This window comes from Anopheles marshallii, chromosome 2 (genome assembly GCF_943734725.1).
Source record: "Anopheles marshallii chromosome 2, idAnoMarsDA_429_01, whole genome shotgun sequence".
Taxonomy (NCBI): Eukaryota; Metazoa; Arthropoda; class Insecta; order Diptera; family Culicidae; genus Anopheles; species Anopheles marshallii.
The window spans coordinates 33621711-33640073 of record NC_071326.1 but is presented as its reverse complement, the minus strand read 5'-3'; the positions used below and the strand labels follow the sequence as shown (position 1 = coordinate 33640073).

The window sequence follows — 18363 nt, the reverse complement described above, 5'->3', positions numbered from 1 at the left end:
CCTTTCCCTCACAATACATGGAATTAATTTCTTTAATAATTTGAGTGACTACCTCTTTGTTTAGAATTGTTAGTGTTCCATACGTTATTCCATCTACCCCCGGTGTGGTATTTTTTTTTGATTTTAAAATTTGATGCCATTTGTTTAAATTTAATAGCTCTATTTCCGAGATGTATGGTAATGGTAGCAAATCTGGATTATTTTTTGTATTTTTGTACTTTGGGAAATTGATTTTGAGAAAATCTTTGGCATTTTGTGGATTAAAGCTTATAAAATTTGGGACAGTTTTGTGTCCTTTTTTTCCGTGACATTTGTTGACAATGTTCCATAACTCGGTGGTGGTGGTATCGGAATTTACTTTTTCTAACCACTTCTCGAAATTCTTGCGTTTCTCTGTTTTTTTTAAGAATTTGAATTTTGCTAGGTTTTTTTTAAATTCAATGTGGTTTTCTAATGTTTTGCTTGCGTTAAAAATTTTTCTAGCATAATTTTTTTTTTCCCATGCTTTTTTTAATTCCTCCGTCCACCACGATTTTGGAGTGTGATTGCACGTGTTTGTGTTATCTTTAATTATTTTTTTAATGTCTTTGGTAATGCTGATAATACTTGTCTGCTCAGAGCTTTTCAACTGCCGAATTTGTTGTTCTACTAGTACCTTATTAATTATTTTGATATTATTGGCAGGTGTGGGTCCTTGAACTGACGTGTATATTATTTTATGCCCACTGTTGCCTATGTGTTCATCTGTAACTATTCTATTGGTTTCCTGTGCTAAATCTGATGATACCATCGTAAGGTCGATTGCAGTGTCCCTTTTATTTGGATCGCTACTTATGAAGGTAGATTCTTTTTTGTGAATAAGTATGAAATCGGACCCATTGATTTCATTTATAGTTATAGATCCTTTTGTATCATTATAATAGTTGCCCCATATTCGGTGATGAGCGTTAAAATCTCCTGTTATTAATGTTTTTCTACTTGGTAGGTCCAATATTTTCTTTAGGGCTATGTTGTACAAAATTCTAGGAGTTGATGGTTTTACGTAAGTCGATATTACTACCATATTAGTATTCTTGATTTTTATGCCCACCGTTTGAACAAAGTTGCTGGTATGATGGATGTGTACTGACTCAAATTTGAATTTTTTATGCACTATAATACCCCATATAGCCATTCTACGACCGTCGGTCGTAATAAAGTCATATAAATTTGATTTTGTATGGAAATGGTCTTTGTATATAAGACTGGTTTTTGGCCATGCTATGTAACGCCAAGGAGGCACAGAAAAAAGTCTGGACAACAACTATAATTGGAAACAGGTTTATGGTCCAACTAAAATGTGTCTGAAACATGTTATATTTCACCGAACTATCGAAACATTTCATCGATTTCGGTTGTAGTTTAAAATTTGTTTCGATAAATGTCATACAGCTTATCGAAGATAGCGATATCTTTCGTTTTTTTCTATCTGTCATGTCAGAACAATTGTCAACACTTCCTTTGATATAAACCGTGTGTTTCTGTGTTTCAGGCAATCAATAGTGTTTTTGAGGCTAATATTAGCTATCTTTTAGCTATTTGAAACGTAAGTAGCCGTAAATATTGTTAAGCGAGTATAATCTGATTATGATTCCTTCGATTTTCAGTGATAGGAATGGATTACGCTGCAAAAATAAGGAGAACCGGTATGCTGTACAGGCGTCGTACTAGAGTGGAGAAAAGCTTTCAGTACAAGAAGGGAGAACGAACCTTTGCGAACATCGATCTGGCAACAGGTAAGATTACTTTGCACTTTCCGACAGGAAAATACTGTAAAACTAGGAAAACTTGTGGTGTACAACGATCGGAGATGTTTTTCCGGGCATATGTTTGCAATGTTTGCATCATCATACATGAGGCCTTCATATTTTACTAGGCATTGCTGCTTAGACCAACCAGCTTGAGGAACGGAGTTTTCTTCCAACAATAAATTATTAATTTTTCCTTTACAGTTGGGCCAAAACAGATACATTTTACCGCTGCTTGTTCCTTGAACCCAGGAATCTGGAACAACAGATAGTTCTCCATGGCCCCTTGCTCCACGGGTTTGTACCACCGAAAAGGGCATGCTTGTTCTGCGGAACCAAATCATTCTTTAGCGTGTTTTGGATGTACACTACATGTTTGGTATGTATGTTCGTTTACTACTTACCTTTTTACTTTAGAAATACACACTAATGCAATATGTTTTCACTTAATTTCCTTTTTTGAGGTGCAGCTCTTTGATTTAATCTTCGCTGTATGGTTATTCCGGCACCAAAGGATGGACAAAGCAACAATTTCTGCGAATCTTTGCACATGTATGTTCAACCAAAATATTATCTCCGAACCAATCCATGCAACAGAAAGAGAATGCAAATCCTGTTGCCTCTTTCTCTCACTCGAGCAGAACGAAGAATAAAATTAAAACGAACAGTATTTAACGAGTCTGAAATGTTTCATTTATTTATGAGAAATATTTCACAAGAACCTAAATATCGTTTCAGAAATATTTCAGACGTTACTGAAACGATTTCAAAGCGTAACGCATTTAATTTTCACGTAACGCTTCCTCAAATTTTCGTAACGAGTCTTATGATTGCTGCTGCTTGTCCTCATTTATGTAATCAATTACGACTCCTTATATCGGTCTTTCAATGGTCGTATTTCAGTTTTTGGCTATGTGGGACTGCTCCCTCCGTATCCATCTGCTCTTGTTTGGTATACGTGGTGGTAATTGGGAATTTTTACATCTTTTGCAGTATTTTCAGTAAGCCACGTTTCTTGTAAGCATGCAATGTCTATGTTTTTATCCATTATTATTTTTTTTAGTTCATCGTTGTTTTTGATAAGCCCTTGAATGTTTACTTGCATTACTCTTAGGCCATTTAACGATGTGAGAGAAACATTGTTCTAGCTTGGATATGTATTGCTGTTTTGTATTGTTTTTTGTTTTTTGTTTTTTTTTTGTGATTTTTTATTTATTTTTTTTTTTCCCTTATTTAAGTAGTTTTTTTTCATATGTCTTCTTTAGAAGGACTTTGATTTTTTCTTCTTGGGATAAGGGTGTTTCAGGGATTGTTGTCCCGTCTTGTGTTTTGGGTACTGTGTTCGTTACATTACTGTTTTCATTGTAGTTTGTTTTGGATGTAGTTGGTTGTATTGTTTGTTCTACTGTCTGTATGGGTGTTTCTTTTTCTGTAATTTGGTTATTTTCTGTGGTAGAATTGTTTTCGTTTTGTGTATTTGTCTGTGCTGTTACGATATTTGTTTCGTTATTTTTTGTAGCTTGTGCGTATGTTTTTTCTGTTACTGTGTATTTTTTAGGGGGCATAGGGCATTGTCTACGTCTAATTATTTTTGCTTCGTTGTATGTGAGCCTGTTTGTAGTTTTAATCTTTTGAATTTCCATCTCGTCTACGTATACGGGGCAGTCTTTATTGAGTGTATTGTGGTTGTCTCCACATGATACGCATTTAGTTGTCAAGCAATTATCCTCGTGAACCGGCAGGCTGCAGTTGGCACACGTACGTTCACCTTTGCACCATTTTTTTGTGTGTCCGATTTTCAGACATGTTGCGCATCTCATGGGTTTTGGGATGTATAGGTTCACTAATATCGGATAGAGTCCAAAATCGACAGATCGTGGTGTTCTCATAGATTTGAATGTAATAATTGCCGTTTGTGTGTTAATTAATTCACCTTCCACTTTTCTCTTCATAATGTTCACTTCAACAACTTTTTGATTTTTTAGACCTTCTAGTATGTCCTTTTCGGTCATGAACTCTATATCTGGACAGCGGATTACCCCTTTAGTAGTGTTGAGCGTAGGATGTTCGTACACTTTTACTGTTATATCACCGTTGGTGTTCGATATTTTCTTGATATTTTGGGCCCTTTCCGCCAATTTTTCGTTTTTCACTTTGATCATGAGCTTTCCCCCGCGAATGCGATTCACTTGCTCCGGTTTGCTACCTAGAGCGTTTTCAATCACTTTTTGCAACAAAAATGGGTTACATCTTGTTAGGTCTTTTCCTTCCACTGCAGATTCCATTACCAACACTATCTCCTCCTCTAGCACGTGGTTTGTGCTACTCGAGGCCATGCTAGATTTTTTCCCCATTTTGCGTTTAGGTTCCCCGACATCGCACAACGCGTCGTAATAGTTTTTCAGGGGAATACTCCCCCCAGGGTCTTGGACCCCCATTTTTTATTTGGTTGTCCTCCTTTTTGCTACTTTTTAGTTTTTCACTGGCTACTTAAAGACAAAATTCACTTGGAAGCACTTAAAAAGTAACAGATTGTGGCACCCTTTAACTCTTTGAATAACGCGTATATAACGGTACGGTTGAAAAAACGTGTTCGTCCTATTCGGCGTCAAACTGTCGAATCTTTTCGGGACGCCAATTGACAAATTTGGGATCTGTCAAACTGGTATAGAAATAAATCCGTATCTACAACAAACCGCTACGAAACGTAAACAAACAACATCCAACACCGTTTTCGTAACAAGTGAAATCGTAATGCAAGATTTTGGACAAAAAGTGCAAAAAACTAAAGGTTGTTAACATTAAAACATGGATGAGGAAGTGCTACTATCTCCCGGCTGTCGATGTTGTTTAACAGAAGAGAAGGATATGATCTATGTGTTCGATACGCTAGATGAATTTAATTCGACCATCAGCGACCTAATCGCCCGAAATGGTGCTATAGCGGTAAGAGCATGTAGGATATTTCGGTTACTTACGTTTTCGATAATGGCTTCTTCGTGTTACAGATATCTGAAAATGATGCCTTTTCCAAGTACATTTGTGGCAACTGTCTTAATGATGTAGCGATTGCCGAACGCTTTGTTCTACGTTGCCAAAAGACTAACGATCTGTTGATGAACCTCATCTCAAACGATGCGCAGAGCAGCAGTGAAATAGCTGATATGACAATAGAAGACGATACTTATGGTGATTTGGCTAATGAAAATGTATCTTATGAGCTCGTACCATCAGCACCACATTCACCCCTATTTGAAGAAGAAACCCCCGTCAAGGAAGAGCAAACGGTCGATATATTCCATCAGCTTGACGATGGCACTGATACAGCGAAAGATGTCGAAATCACTGATACAAAAACGGCCGGGTTGTTGTTGTGCATACAGCAGCAAGAAGATGGTAGAATAATTGAGGAGTATATAGATGAGTCGAAACATGTTCAACTGCTTTATACTAGCGATACCCAAACCGAGAACGATTTTCTGTACAAGGAAGAAACAAACGACCCCAGTGAAGACCTGTGCGATGAGGTATACGAGGAACAGGAGAATGGTGATACATTTGAAGTAATTCAAGCGATAGACGAAGCAAACATCGGTGGCATTGAGTATGGATCTGATGCAGATAGTGTCGGTATCGCGAACGATTTGAAATACAGCTGTGAACAGTGTGGGGCAAGTTTCGTCACCATGAAACACTACGCTCGTCACCTGCTATCGCACAGCATTTTTGCATGTGAAGAATGTTTGAAAAGATTCGACAGGTATGTTTTCGTTGCGGTAAGTGCGTATCATTCTGGTGGCTTTATCTAACTATTTCCCTTTTGCAGCTCGCAAACACTAAAATCACATCAAACCCGTTGTTTGCAAAGTGCTGACCATGCAAAAAGTGTCTTCAGCGATCAAAACATACCGGACTGTTTGGATCAACGGCCACAGAAAAAACTCTTCATCTGTTCGTTCTGCGACAAACGGTGGGTTTCACAATCCGCACTCACGGCACATCTGCGAACACATACTGGTGAACGGCCGTTCGGTTGTCGGCACTGCTCCAAGCGCTTTAAAACGTTGGCCGCATTGGATTTGCACGAACGGCGACATTCCGGCACTAAACCGTACTCATGCCTCGTATGCGACAAACGGTTCACCGAGAGCAGCAATCTAAAGGTACATATGCGACGACACACGAATGAAAAATCGCACGTATGCACAGTGTGTAATCGTGCATTTGCACGTGTGTTTCTACTGCAACTGCACATGCGAACGCACACCGGTGAGAAACCGTATGAATGTGAAATATGTGAGCGAAAATTTTCTCAACAATGTGACCTAACGGCACACCGACGAATTCACACCGGTGAGCGCCCGTACGTTTGTAACATCTGCGGCAAAGCTTTCGCTAAAAGCAATGCAGTCGCACAACATCTCAAGATCCACCAGAAGCATCTCTTACTGGAACCGAGCGTAAAAGGCACGGAGGAATACATCACGGGATGATCGTAACTTCATGAATGTTGCTGTTTTCACTCGCTTCGCTCTTTATTGGAATACGGCAAGTACTGCGAAGACATTAATTGTTCCGGTAGTTGCCGCGATCGTGGGTTCCTTCCGGCCAGTGAAACTTCTGTCACCAAGCGAACCAATTCGTACAGCATCATTACGACGATCGTCGTACATTCCAGGATAACGAAGTGCGATATGGAGGAACCAATATCCATCCACGAACCTTTGTTTTGGACCATAAAGAAAAAGTTCAAACACATCCAATCGCACACGATCAGTGTGAGACTGAAGATTTTCATCTTGTGTACCTGTGTTCGATGAGAAGACAAAAGAAAGAAAGGTTTTATTATCCAGCCGATTCATCCATATCAAATAGAACAACTAGAGCGGCCCGGTGGTATGATGGTAGCGGCGCCGGTCTTTACACGAACGGACCGAACCTAAATCCCACCCGGGCCAATCCCCCATAGCAAGGACTGACTATCCGGCTACATGGTAATATAAGTCGATATGGCCCGGCCGTTCTAACGAAAAAAAAGCATAACAACTTACCGAGCATATAATACCCATCGCTTTCAGAACACAAACCAGCAAAAGCACTGGTATTAACAGCTTAAGTACAATCAATGCCATCATCGTGAATGGTGAGAAGGTGGTTACGAAGCATCGGACCCAATTGGGATCGAAAGAGCTGACAGTGGCCAAATTGCCGGTCCCGAAGAAGCAAGCTAGCAGAAATAGCATCTGAAAAGGAGAAACAATCTTTATGATAAACACCCTTCACTACTTGAGATTTCCTTTACGTCCATCTGGTACTTACAAATCCGAACGTACGCCTTGTGTGTTCAAAATTAATGTTTCCTTCTGTGTGATGCGTCGAAGTAAAATAGAAATCTGCCAACTGCCAATCATTTTAACAAAAGGAAAAGCGAATGAAACGTGGATGAGATTTAACAGCACTCCCACTTACCTTTATCTGCTTGTTCCGTGTAATGTTTTCCACATAAAGCCACAGATAGAGTGTGTAATAGAAACACAACAAGAACAATGGTTCGTAGGAGAGCGAAAGCATCATGTAGGGGCCGCTCAGACCGCCAAATAATGCCAGAATCCGATCCGGAATGGAAGTAGTTGTGCAGAATGGCAACAACAAACCGAAAGCTAAAATAGTAAGTGAATAATACAATGGTGTTCTTTATATAAAGTAATAATTATATGAAATACTTGAGAAAATCCAACATAAAGATCTACTCCACTGTGGAACGGTTGACGATCGTTCGATGAGATAAATCAAATGGCAAAAGTTCATTGCTTGCAGTATTTGCACCAGCAATGCAACGGCTTTGTAAACGGGAGAATTTTTCGACACACTCAAAACCATGGTATTGGTTAATGCCCAAAGGACGATCGAAAGGCACCTGTAAAATTTACCAGCAACTTGTATTAATCAGCATATAACACACACCGTTACAACTTACAATAGAAACACGTTCGAATTATCTCGTCCTATGGAGGGAAGCAAGAAAAATCCGGACAACAGCAGATTGCAACCTATCCACTGCAGTGCTACCGATCTGCTGATTGTCTTTAATGCATTTCTGTTTAGAAGCGGTTTTAGCACGAGCAGACAATGAACCCACAACAACGGTGCTAATATTCGGCGATCTAAAAATGCTAGTACCTAAGCAAAAAGAATCCTTAACACTTTGTGCGATTAATCCGTACGGTTTGTAAAGAAAACATTTACCAGCGCTTCTGCGGCAACGATGAATACTGCCGAGTACATCACGGCCTTTCCTTGCAACAGGGGCGCATACTGTCGCCAGTATGAACCGATGTAGCCCCAAATTGTGATGGGGATTACAAAGTATAATATTACCACTGTCGGTGTGTCTTGTGCTACAACAACAACAAAAAAACCCGGGTTATTAATTATGATACTTCTAGGATCGTTAAAAAGACCGATCTTACCAATGTTAAAAAGTACAACAGCGACCGCTACTATCACAGCGGCAAAGGCAACAGTTCGACTATGGGCAAATACACGGTTTTTAGCTGGGGAACAAGTTTCTCTGGCAAGCAAAAACACCCACCCCAACATGGTCAGTGTAAGGGCCACAAAGAGATGCGGTTTGTAGTAGGATTGAAAATATTCGATCGCATTGAGCGTCGTATCGATAAGCATTTTGCATAAAGATTGCTACAAAGAAAGAATGTTATAAATAATGATAACTGCCCACCGTAGTAGGCTTACCACTTCGGTGTAGTGTTTGCGGTGTGCTGCATCTGCAATCTCTGCCTGGAGCGCTTCTATCAAAACCTTAAAACCAGTTTGCTTTGTGCTTATTAACCATTGCAACATTTTGCCTTCCGATTGCCGTTGCCAGCGGTAGTACTGCGAGAGGAGTTGTTCCGCATTGTTACGCATTGCCCAGGCTGCATATTCCTGTAACGATTGTACGATACATACACATATGTTTCGAGTTGTTATCAGGACAACTCTCATGCTTACCTCTGACACTCTCAGCAATGAACGGGGTAATCTGCCTAAACTATTTTTTGGTACGCTTATGCCTAGTACTGCAGCCATGAGTGGGGCAGCATCGGCTTGGTTGATGTGATGTACAGGTATGCTCTGCTTGTTTAGCTCTAAGACATGGCTGATGAAAAAGATTACGGATTAATAACCTTTCCAAAATATGCTACGCGTACCTTATATACATACTCATTATCCGGTGCAGGAATGGTCTCTTTCCAATGCTTGAAACCTGCCCCCCAAGCCAGAAACGGAGTTTCCGTCTCATGCGGATCGCCTGCACCGTGCGATCCTTGATCAGTCATACCGTGATCGGATGTGAAAATAAACGCCGTCTTTCCGTCGTTTTCTGTGGCATGTTCTATCAGTCCCACGATGGATTCTATACCCTTATCCACTGCTATAAGGTTTTCTGTGAAAAGACTACAATGGACAGCACGTGAGTGTTCTAATAGATGGAAATGGCTACCCAAGAATATCTTTCTACTAGTACTCACTCTGAATGAGGCTTGTGAACATGGCCCGCCGTATCCAAACCGAGCAGGTGCAGAAACAGAATTACTTTTTTCTGTGACAATATCACCCGTTCCGTTTGCTCCCCGGACAGAAATTGACGAACCCGATCAAACACCCAAATGTCGAGCAGGGACGTGTTGGCCGACTGTGCGAAACTCTCATCATTGCTATCGTACGCCGCCACATGCACTCGTCCCGGGATGGCTCCGCGGGAAAACATGTGCACTATATCTGGGCTACCCCAGCAATAGCTGACGCTGGAACGATTTAGCACCGAGTCGAACTCGACCGGGTTCTCTTTCCATCCACGGAATACGGCACTTGGATCTTCGTAAACGCCTGCGTGAATGTTAAATATGGATTTGAATGAGCGTTCGAAGTTACGAGACAGCCTTTGTTCCTTACCTCCCAACAAAGCAGCATGACCTGGTCGCGATTCGGTTGGGACCCGTGTGTTCGCTATACCAAACACACCCTCATTTAAAAGAATATTCCGCAGAAATGTGGTACGATTTAGATTGAACTTGAGAAACGATTCGGCTCTCAAACCATCACCAACGAATAGTACCAGTCTGTAGCGAAATAGAGGTTTCATTAAGTGCAATTTCGGCATAAAACAAACGAAACCTTTTCTCACCTATCTGCCGGTGGTTGATCGTGTTCCGCTCCATCCGGTAGTCCTTTAAGAATCGGTGATTGGAAATGGATGTAGAAAATGGACAGCAAAAACAGTACGTGAATCACCACTGCCACCAGAAGCAGTTTCATGGCTTTTATTTTGGTTTAGTATCAATACTGTAGGCAAAAAGCACTCGACATGACTAGCGTAGATAACCAAAATTGCATCGTATTGCTCCCGATGTTCGAACCGATAAAGCAAAACAAACAAAACGTCCGTGTTGCATAGCTGTCAAAACGCGTTCGATGTTCAGACGGAACAAACACATAGCGCATTCGATGTTTTATTTTGAAATTGAACGGTGGCGAACACGTGACTGCAAGGCTCGCGCTACTGACCATATCATCATGACATCTTTAGCTTTGAATAACTCTAACTAGACAAAGAAGGTGTAAAAATATCCAAATTGACTGCGTTTTATTTCTTTTGTAAACTTTTGGCCACAATTGCCACAATCCCAGGACGTGATTCTTAATATTTAAAGTACATAAAGTTTTGTAGATTACCGTTGTTCGATCGTCAAAGTACCGTGCACGAGGGTAAGTAGTAATATAAGCGCTCAATAAACAACACACTGATAACAAAACACCAATATACGATCTCCAGTGTTATAAAGCTTGTACGTATTCAACAGCTCACTGGACCATGGACGTTTGCTGTGATGTGATGTATTGTTTCGATACCCGGTCTACCGAGTAAGACTCACCAAATTAAGAAGGCAGTACCAGTAGCTTCTGGTAATGGACAGCACAGAGATTTGTCCCGTTTTACCGCTGGATGTGTTATGATCTAGTTCATTGGGGTGTTTCTTTACCGAAACGCCACGGATTTGGCATTCCGTTCATAAGATGGCGGTTGGGATCCAGTCGTTCATAAGTGCCCGCCGCAATTCGCTTCAGAGATTCCGACTCGGACGGTCCGGTAGCTTCGACCATCTCCTTTAGAATGCTACCATCCTGCTGTAGCAGCACGTGAGGAACGTCAAATTCCCGAGCTTCACCGGCATCCATCACGAGTATGCGATCGGAATCCATTACCGTGTGCAGCCGATGCGCAACCGTAAGCACCGTGCAGTGTTTAAACTTTTCCCTGATAGTTTTTTGTATCAATGCGTCCGTTCTGCAAAAAAGGATGATTAAGTACATGGGTTGGAACTGTAGCAAATCACACCCCACAAATGCTGGTGGTGCTACTTACTGTGGATCTACATTTGCCGTCGCTTCATCCAGCACCAAGATCTTGTTGTTGCGCAGAATTGCTCGAGCTAGACAGATGAGCTGCCGTTGACCGACACTAAAGTTTGAGCCTCCTTCCGTCACCATAAAGTCCAGCCCGCTGATGGCGGGACGAAGCTCAACTTCACCGATTGCCCGCCACAGCATGTCATCGTCGTATAAACTGAACGGATCCAGGTTGTAGCGTATGGTGGCACTGAACAGTACCGGATCCTGCGGGATGATCGATATCTTCGAACGTAACGCTTCAAGAGCGATCACTCCCGTATCAATACCATCGATCATTATGCGTCCCTCGATACGTGCTAACCGAAACAGCGCTCCGATGAGGGACGATTTACCCGCACCCGTACGACCAACGATTCCCACCTTCCACGTGGGTTCGATAACAAGTTCCAGGTTCTTCAACACGGGCGGCGCGTCCCGTTCATAGCGGAGTGACATGTTGTGGAACTGAACCTGTCCTTTCCACGGCCAATCGCCCGGTGGCACTTTGGGTGGATCTGTCTCGGGGGAAATTTCGGTGTACTGCACGACACGCTCGACGGCCGTCATCTGCTGAATCGATTCAGTCGTCTGACGGATACCGTACTGTACCATACCCGTGAGAATGAGTGCCTGCGAGATTGCTAAACCCACGTTAGCACTGAAGGTATCTGCAAAGAATGGCCACTTTTAGCAAGCAATACTTTTCCAGTCATCACCCGTTCCGATCGTACCTTGATGTAGCACAATAAAACTAAATGTAACACAAGCCACGAAAGCCGTACTGATACAGTCAAGCCACAGTCCGAGAGCAGCATTGCTGGCCATCGTCAACTGCCAGACGGCCGAGTGGACATTCTGAAGATCGTCGAATTCTTCCCGAATCTTCTCCTGGACACCACTCGAGCGGATAGTCGATAAACCGGAAAGTGTGGCCGAAAGATGTGAAAACACCGGACTGCGTGCTGTTGTGATACAAAGAAACCAAAATGATGAGAGCTTGTCCATGTTGAAGTTTCAATGGACTTACTGATTCCTTCCAATCGTTTCAAGTCTTGAATTGGTCGCAGATACAGTTTCAGCGCAATGGCATACAGCAAAACGGCTCCGAGCAGTGGCACCAGCAGCAGCGGATTCACGATCGTGATCATCGTTAAAATACCAGTCATAACTAACAATATCTGGATGGCTTCAATCATCGCCTTCGGCAGCAACTCGTCGATCGCTCCCATGTCCTTGGAGAAGCGGTTCAGAATACGTCCGGAGGGATTCGTATCGAAGAAGCGCATCGGTGCGGTCAGAATGCGGGCAAACATACGATCGTGCAGATTCCGCGAAGCTTTCATGCAAATGTTGAAAAACAGATAGCCCCGGAAGATGGTGAACAGGACCACACAGATGATGATCACGCCGTACGTGTACAGAAAGTCAACGGTCGACACATGCACTGCGAATTCGTTCACCAGTCGCAATTCTTCCTGCCGCGTCCAGTACGTTACGAAGTAATCCGACCCACTGACGATCGCTTGTGACAACAGCAACATGAAGAAGGTGAAGAGTAGCATTATAATATTGCCACCCGATAGGAAGTAGGTTGCCCAAATGCGCCACGAGATGCTACCTTCCGCCTGGTCCTCCGCTACCTGCCGGCCGCACAGATTTTCCGCCACACTGGACTACAATTTGAGAGAACAAAAAAATTAAACCCTGTTCTTACTAAACACGTAGAAAACATGCTGAATGTTAACTTACCGCACAAGAACTTGGGGTAATGCCGCGTAACGAGATGGTACTACCCTTCAGCAGCTTATACCCATCGAGCGTAACACCGTCAATGAACGGTATTTCGTCTTCCGGAATGTCCGCCGATAGAACTTTCTCGTCCGAATCGTTCTTCTCAGTACTGCCGGATTTCAGCAGCTTGCCAAAATCAATCTTTCCATTAGCCAGCTCCGTGTACGTTCCTTGGGTTACAATTTTACCACCCTCGATGATCACGATCCAGTCGGCTTCCTTGAGAAAGTGCACTTGGTGCGTCACTAGCACACGCGTTGCTTTCTGCTTCTGCGCGAGATACCCTCGCGGACCGATCACCTCGTCGAACAGATGCTTACCAACGTGAGCATCGACGGCACTGAGTGGATCATCGAGCAGATAGATAGATGCATTGTTGTACACGGCACGCGCCAAACTGACCCGGGCACGCTGTCCACCGGACAGTGAAGTGCCCCGTTCGCCTACCACCGTTTTATCACCGTCCGGAAGTTGTTGGAAATCTGTCGCAAGGGCACAGTGTCGCACTACCGCCTGATACCGGTGACGATCGTACGGCAACCCGAACAGTATATTGTTTCGCACCGTACCAGTAAATAGCCACGGTTCTTGTGAGCCGTACGATACGTCCCCATTGATGGTTGCCGTCCCGTTTTGAATCGGAAGCTCACCGAGCAACATCTGCAGCAGCGAACTTTTACCAGCACCAACCGGTCCAATCACTGCCAGCAGCTTACCGACGTCGATCTTCACGGTGATATCCTTCAAAGTCTTTTCGGTCGTTTCTTCCCAGCTCGCGGTAACCTTCTGTAGATCCAGCGCTGGCTTACTGTGGTCCTCGATCAGATGAAGATCGTTCAGATGACGCTGCAGTCCGCCGGTAGACGACTGCGGTTTTGCATCGTGTTCCTCCAACGCCAAAAACTCCTGTATGCGGTCGATCGATACGAGCGCTTCGGCACCGAGCGACACGGCAAGTGGATAAAAGATGGCCGCCGTAAGCTGGAGAATGTTAAAGAACTGTGCCATCGGGAACACGATATCCGCCGTGATGGAGCGTCCCTCGATCACGCAGCAGGCGATCGCAAGAAACAGTGTGGATCGCTCGGTAAACACCATCGTGCTCAGATAGATGCCACGGATGTACGACGCCCAACGTATCTGGCGCACCTCCTTCTTGCGCGCTATCGACACGACCTTGTGGAACGGTTTCTCCCACGCGTACATCTTGATCACCTGGATGCCCTGGATCAGCTCGTTCATGATACCAACACGCTGATCCGTCTTTTTGGCCACCCGCATACGTATGATCGAGCTCAACCGGCTGAGCCCGGTTTGCACGGGAATAGTTTTGACCAGCAGCCCAACCACACCGACGATAGCGGCCCATTGTACCCGGCGCCAGATGAGATAACAGGTAAAGCATGCCTGGAATGGAACGATTCAATTAACACCCCTCTAAACACGTCGTTTTGTTGTGCAAACTTACCTGAAACGGCAACACCCACACGTAGTGCATGTAGATGAAGCCGTAATCCAAACGACTCACATCGTTCGACAGCAAATTGATCATATACCCGGCGGGCGTTTGCCCAGCCGCCTTCCTCGACATCCGGAGCGTTTTGCGGTAGATCAACGAGCAGCAGGCAATGCGCATTCTGGCTCCGACGAGACGCTCTCGCAGATCCGAATGGTGGCAGCAGAAACAACCGAACAACGTCAACAGTACCAGCAGTCCCGACAGCCAAAATGCATCATTCCACGCATGGTGCAGGAAATCGGAGAGATCGTCTACGAGGGTGCTGTTGGCGGCGACCGCCGAATCTTCGGCTGCTGCCCCGAGCACTTCGCTCATGTCAGGAAACATAGTTGTCACCAAGGTATCATCTAGTATGGTGGGGAATGATGGAATGGAGAGAAAAAAATATACTAAACGTTAATTAATCACCATCGTGCGCGGAGTGATTTTTTGCCAGTCAGCTTGATAAGATGGCATAAGACTTGATAAGTTGTAGTCAAGCGAGAACAAAACAAACCGGAATGAACTACCACTACCCATCCACGTCCTCTATTGGGTTTAGCGACATTCCACGCAATGATAAGTTGCGGGACTGATTAGAACCGGACAAGCAGTTAATCAATTGCATGCAAACTAGCAAGTACAGCTTCAGTTTTTACCTTCCTGATTGACGGTTGCCTTACTTTCACCAATAGTATTGCCCGGTGCCGGTTGATCGTCGTCGATCCGGATCCGCCGTTTCCGGCGTCGTTTGTTTATCATGGCCGTCTCGTCGAACACGAGACTTTCCAGATGCGAATGCGTTGTTTCCGGAAGCATCATCAGTGGCATTGCCATCGGCGGTACCGTGCCAATCACGCCATTGTCAATATTTGCCACCGCTGCGTGCGTTGAATTGGTCGGTTCTTGAAACTGTATCAGCAACTGTGCCAATACCACGGGCAGTATGGTTCTAGCGACCGAAGGAGGGAAAGTTTAGGTGTGCGCGTGTTAGTTACTGTACTCTTCCCATCGATTGCAGCATTTGCATTTGCACTTACTTTATTAAAACGAACAGAAATATGAGAAATCCATCGAAGAGGCTCTGCTTGTAGAACGTGCGGAACAGGGCATTGCGTAGCTTCGGTTGCCGGCTGGCGATTCGTGCCTGGGACACCTCCTTTTCCCATTGCCTAACGGGGAAGCAAAAACACAAACACACAATTAAATAACGCGTTGGTAAGCTAATGATAATGATCGGTAGCTTTCAAGCTGTAGAACCGATGATAGTCAATGGCGGTGATTTGATTGTTAGCAAAGGCACCACCCGATAACAAATGTGGGATGATTGATATTATTGCATTGCAAACCGATGCAATGAACTGTTGATAATTGATGCGTCGTCAACACAGTCAACAACAACGTTCTGCTTTAGTTTCCTGGAGAGATAATTCTCCCGCCCATTGCTCCGCTAAAGGATTGCAAATGGTGTTCCAATAGATTCATAGCTACAGGTTGGAGTAGCTGTTCTATATTCCCGGTACACATGGCAGCCAGCAAATGGTGTCTTTATGCTTATCGATCGATCTAGAACGAGTTCCAGCTGCTTTGCGGTGCTTTAGAATTGGTCCAATCGACACATCTATAGAAATTGAGTGGATTGATTGATTATGTTTGTTAATTTAGTGTTTGATACAGAGCTTATTTCATTCGGTTGGTATTGAGGGGCCAATTTGACACCGTAAAAACTGGATTTAAACGATCACTGGCGACCATAATTCTCGAAAGTTCAATTCAAAAACATCAACACCACAGATAGCACCAACTCTTTAGGTCTTTCGAACGAACACGCAACAATAATGGAGCACGAGCAAGAGCCAATGCTTGCACGTCCGAGAACAGGTTTTTTGGAATAGATGTACAAAAAAGCAAGACGAATAATTTAAAAAAAATCCTAACGCGCCTCCCAGATGGGGCAGGTTGGTGGCTGTGCCGCAAATACTGGTCCTATTATTTTCGTTCACCTTTTGCTAATCCAAACGACCACTCGTGAAGTATGAGCGGCAGCTTAAACGTTCTGCGGTAGGTATAAGATAGCTCCCCCTTTTCCAAATAAAACAAAAGTTAACCAAAAACATGTCTAAGTTTGCCAACATTTCAAGGCTTTGTTGACACTTTTTATAACAGCACAAGTAGAACATTATTGGCCCAGGTTAGTTCGGCACGGCAGTACAAACAGTACCGCTCAGTACATTAGATACCGAAGCAGCTAATCACGGGATGCTTATCACACCAGTGTCACACAAGTCTGCCTTGAAGGTAAAGGATGGCACCAAAGCTTGGTGACATAAATTTTCGTTGATAAAGCTAAAACATCCCTGGGAGGGTGAGTGTTCAAGGTGATCGTGGAGATGCTTGATGCGTTGATAAACGCTCCCCTGTAAAATGGAAGAACCGGATAGTTCTGTACATATTTCAGAATGTGTAAAATACATTTATCAACATACTAATTGAAGAGAACAGGAACAATGTTTTCCATCTTTACGTTCAGTGTGTCTAGTGTCTAGACAGCAAAACAAACATGACGATCGTATTGTAAATGCACCATTAAACGGTGAGATTGGGGCAATTAATAAGCTTAAGGGATGAAAATGGAATCATTTGTTTCCGAAGGGAAGCCACCTTGCAAGAGAACAAAGCGGAAAACGAGCTGAATGTATCAATAGAACGAATCGATCGGTAAACAACGCACCCGTCTCTCCCCTGCAACCATCTTCAGTAGGTCACTAGCTCAAAACCGATCAACGTCGATCTGTACGAAATTCAAACTAGCACGCCACAACGGCGCTTCGTAGTGCCTTGACCGCAAATCTATCAGATCACTGCCAGCGATTGACACCGCGTACTTACTCTTCCAACTCTTCGCCCAGATCCTCCGATCGGTCCGCCCTGAGACACTTGGTAAGATCATCCTTGCCGAGACCGTGGCGCGATCCGCGGTAGAACAGTGGCAGCAACCAACCGAAGAACAGCTGCGACAGACAGAAGGCACCCTTGCGTGGGTTTTTCTTCACCGGCTTCGGGGAGCTGTCCATCGTCGCTGCGGTGCCTGGACACGTGGAAACCGGCGAACCACTAGATCGATCACTTGCAGCGGGCTGAGCTGCCGGCGGGATGCGTTGGAACCGCTGCTACAGAACTGATGCACCAGAAGCAGCAGTACGGTCGTAAGGCACATTCACTAAACACTTGCAACCGGATCGTGTATGATCGATGGCATTGCACTACGTCCACAGAGGGCACATTGGAACGTTTCCAGTTCACCAGCTATACATTTAATAACCTCACGAAGAAGAGGCGTCGTACTAGTGCGTCACCTTAACTTTCAAGGCACTCGGTTCCGCAAAAAAACAACTACTACCGGACGGAACTGATAATTTTGCAAACCTGCGAAATAGATTATAGACGAATCGGTTACTCAACGAATGCCGCCGAAGGTCGTAAATGGAATTGCTCAGCGTTCGTAAAATCACTTCCACCGGAAGTTGGAGCGTAAAACGACAAAGAGCCGGTTCGAATGATTGAGTGTGTAGCTAGCACGAATAATGTTCCCTTATCGCTGCAGGGGCTCACCGGAAAGGAAATTTTATGTATCATTCACCGATCACTGATCACTGCACCGTCCTTGTCCAATTATTGTAATAAATTGTCCAAAAACAAAACTTGACTTCCAACTAGCGTGTCCCTGACAGGGTGTAAGGAGGGTCAATTAAAGATGTCAAGTGATTCTTCATTGAGGCCTACACCGGCAGCTGATGACACTTGGAGCACCGTTTGCCCGATGAGCAAATATTG

General features: G+C 44.0%; 3 protein-coding genes across 3 annotated transcripts; 1 reads left to right on the top strand and 2 right to left on the bottom strand.

The window, feature by feature from the left end:
• Positions 1–4595: 4595 nt before the first annotated feature.
• Positions 4596–6280, top strand: LOC128717879 (zinc finger protein with KRAB and SCAN domains 8-like). The gene is made up of 3 exons (XM_053811552.1): positions 4596–4733; positions 4796–5547; positions 5614–6280. The coding sequence occupies exons 1-3, from the start codon at positions 4596–4598 to the stop codon at positions 6278–6280; spliced, it is 1557 nt and encodes a 518-aa protein (XP_053667527.1).
• Positions 6281–6306: 26 nt separating this feature from the next.
• Positions 6307–10106, bottom strand: LOC128706862 (GPI ethanolamine phosphate transferase 1). Its single transcript, XM_053801805.1, has 14 exons — positions 9976–10106; positions 9744–9910; positions 9320–9677; positions 9012–9245; positions 8799–8946; positions 8541–8732; positions 8258–8486; positions 8034–8185; positions 7765–7967; positions 7511–7704; positions 7257–7447; positions 7107–7187; positions 6839–7030; positions 6307–6594 (listed from the first exon to the last, which is right to left on the bottom strand). The coding sequence occupies exons 1-14, from the start codon at positions 10104–10106 to the stop codon at positions 6307–6309; spliced, it is 2760 nt and encodes a 919-aa protein (XP_053657780.1).
• Positions 10107–10811: 705 nt separating this feature from the next.
• On the bottom strand, positions 10812–17603 carry LOC128708357 (ATP-binding cassette sub-family C member 4). Its single transcript, XM_053803332.1, has 9 exons — positions 17419–17603; positions 15570–15701; positions 15189–15481; positions 14500–14897; positions 12990–14438; positions 12268–12913; positions 11972–12202; positions 11215–11908; positions 10812–11136 (listed from the first exon to the last, which is right to left on the bottom strand). Exons 1-9 carry the CDS (start codon positions 17601–17603, stop codon positions 10812–10814), a joined length of 4353 nt encoding a protein of 1450 aa, XP_053659307.1.
• Positions 17604–18363: the final 760 nt, after the last annotated feature.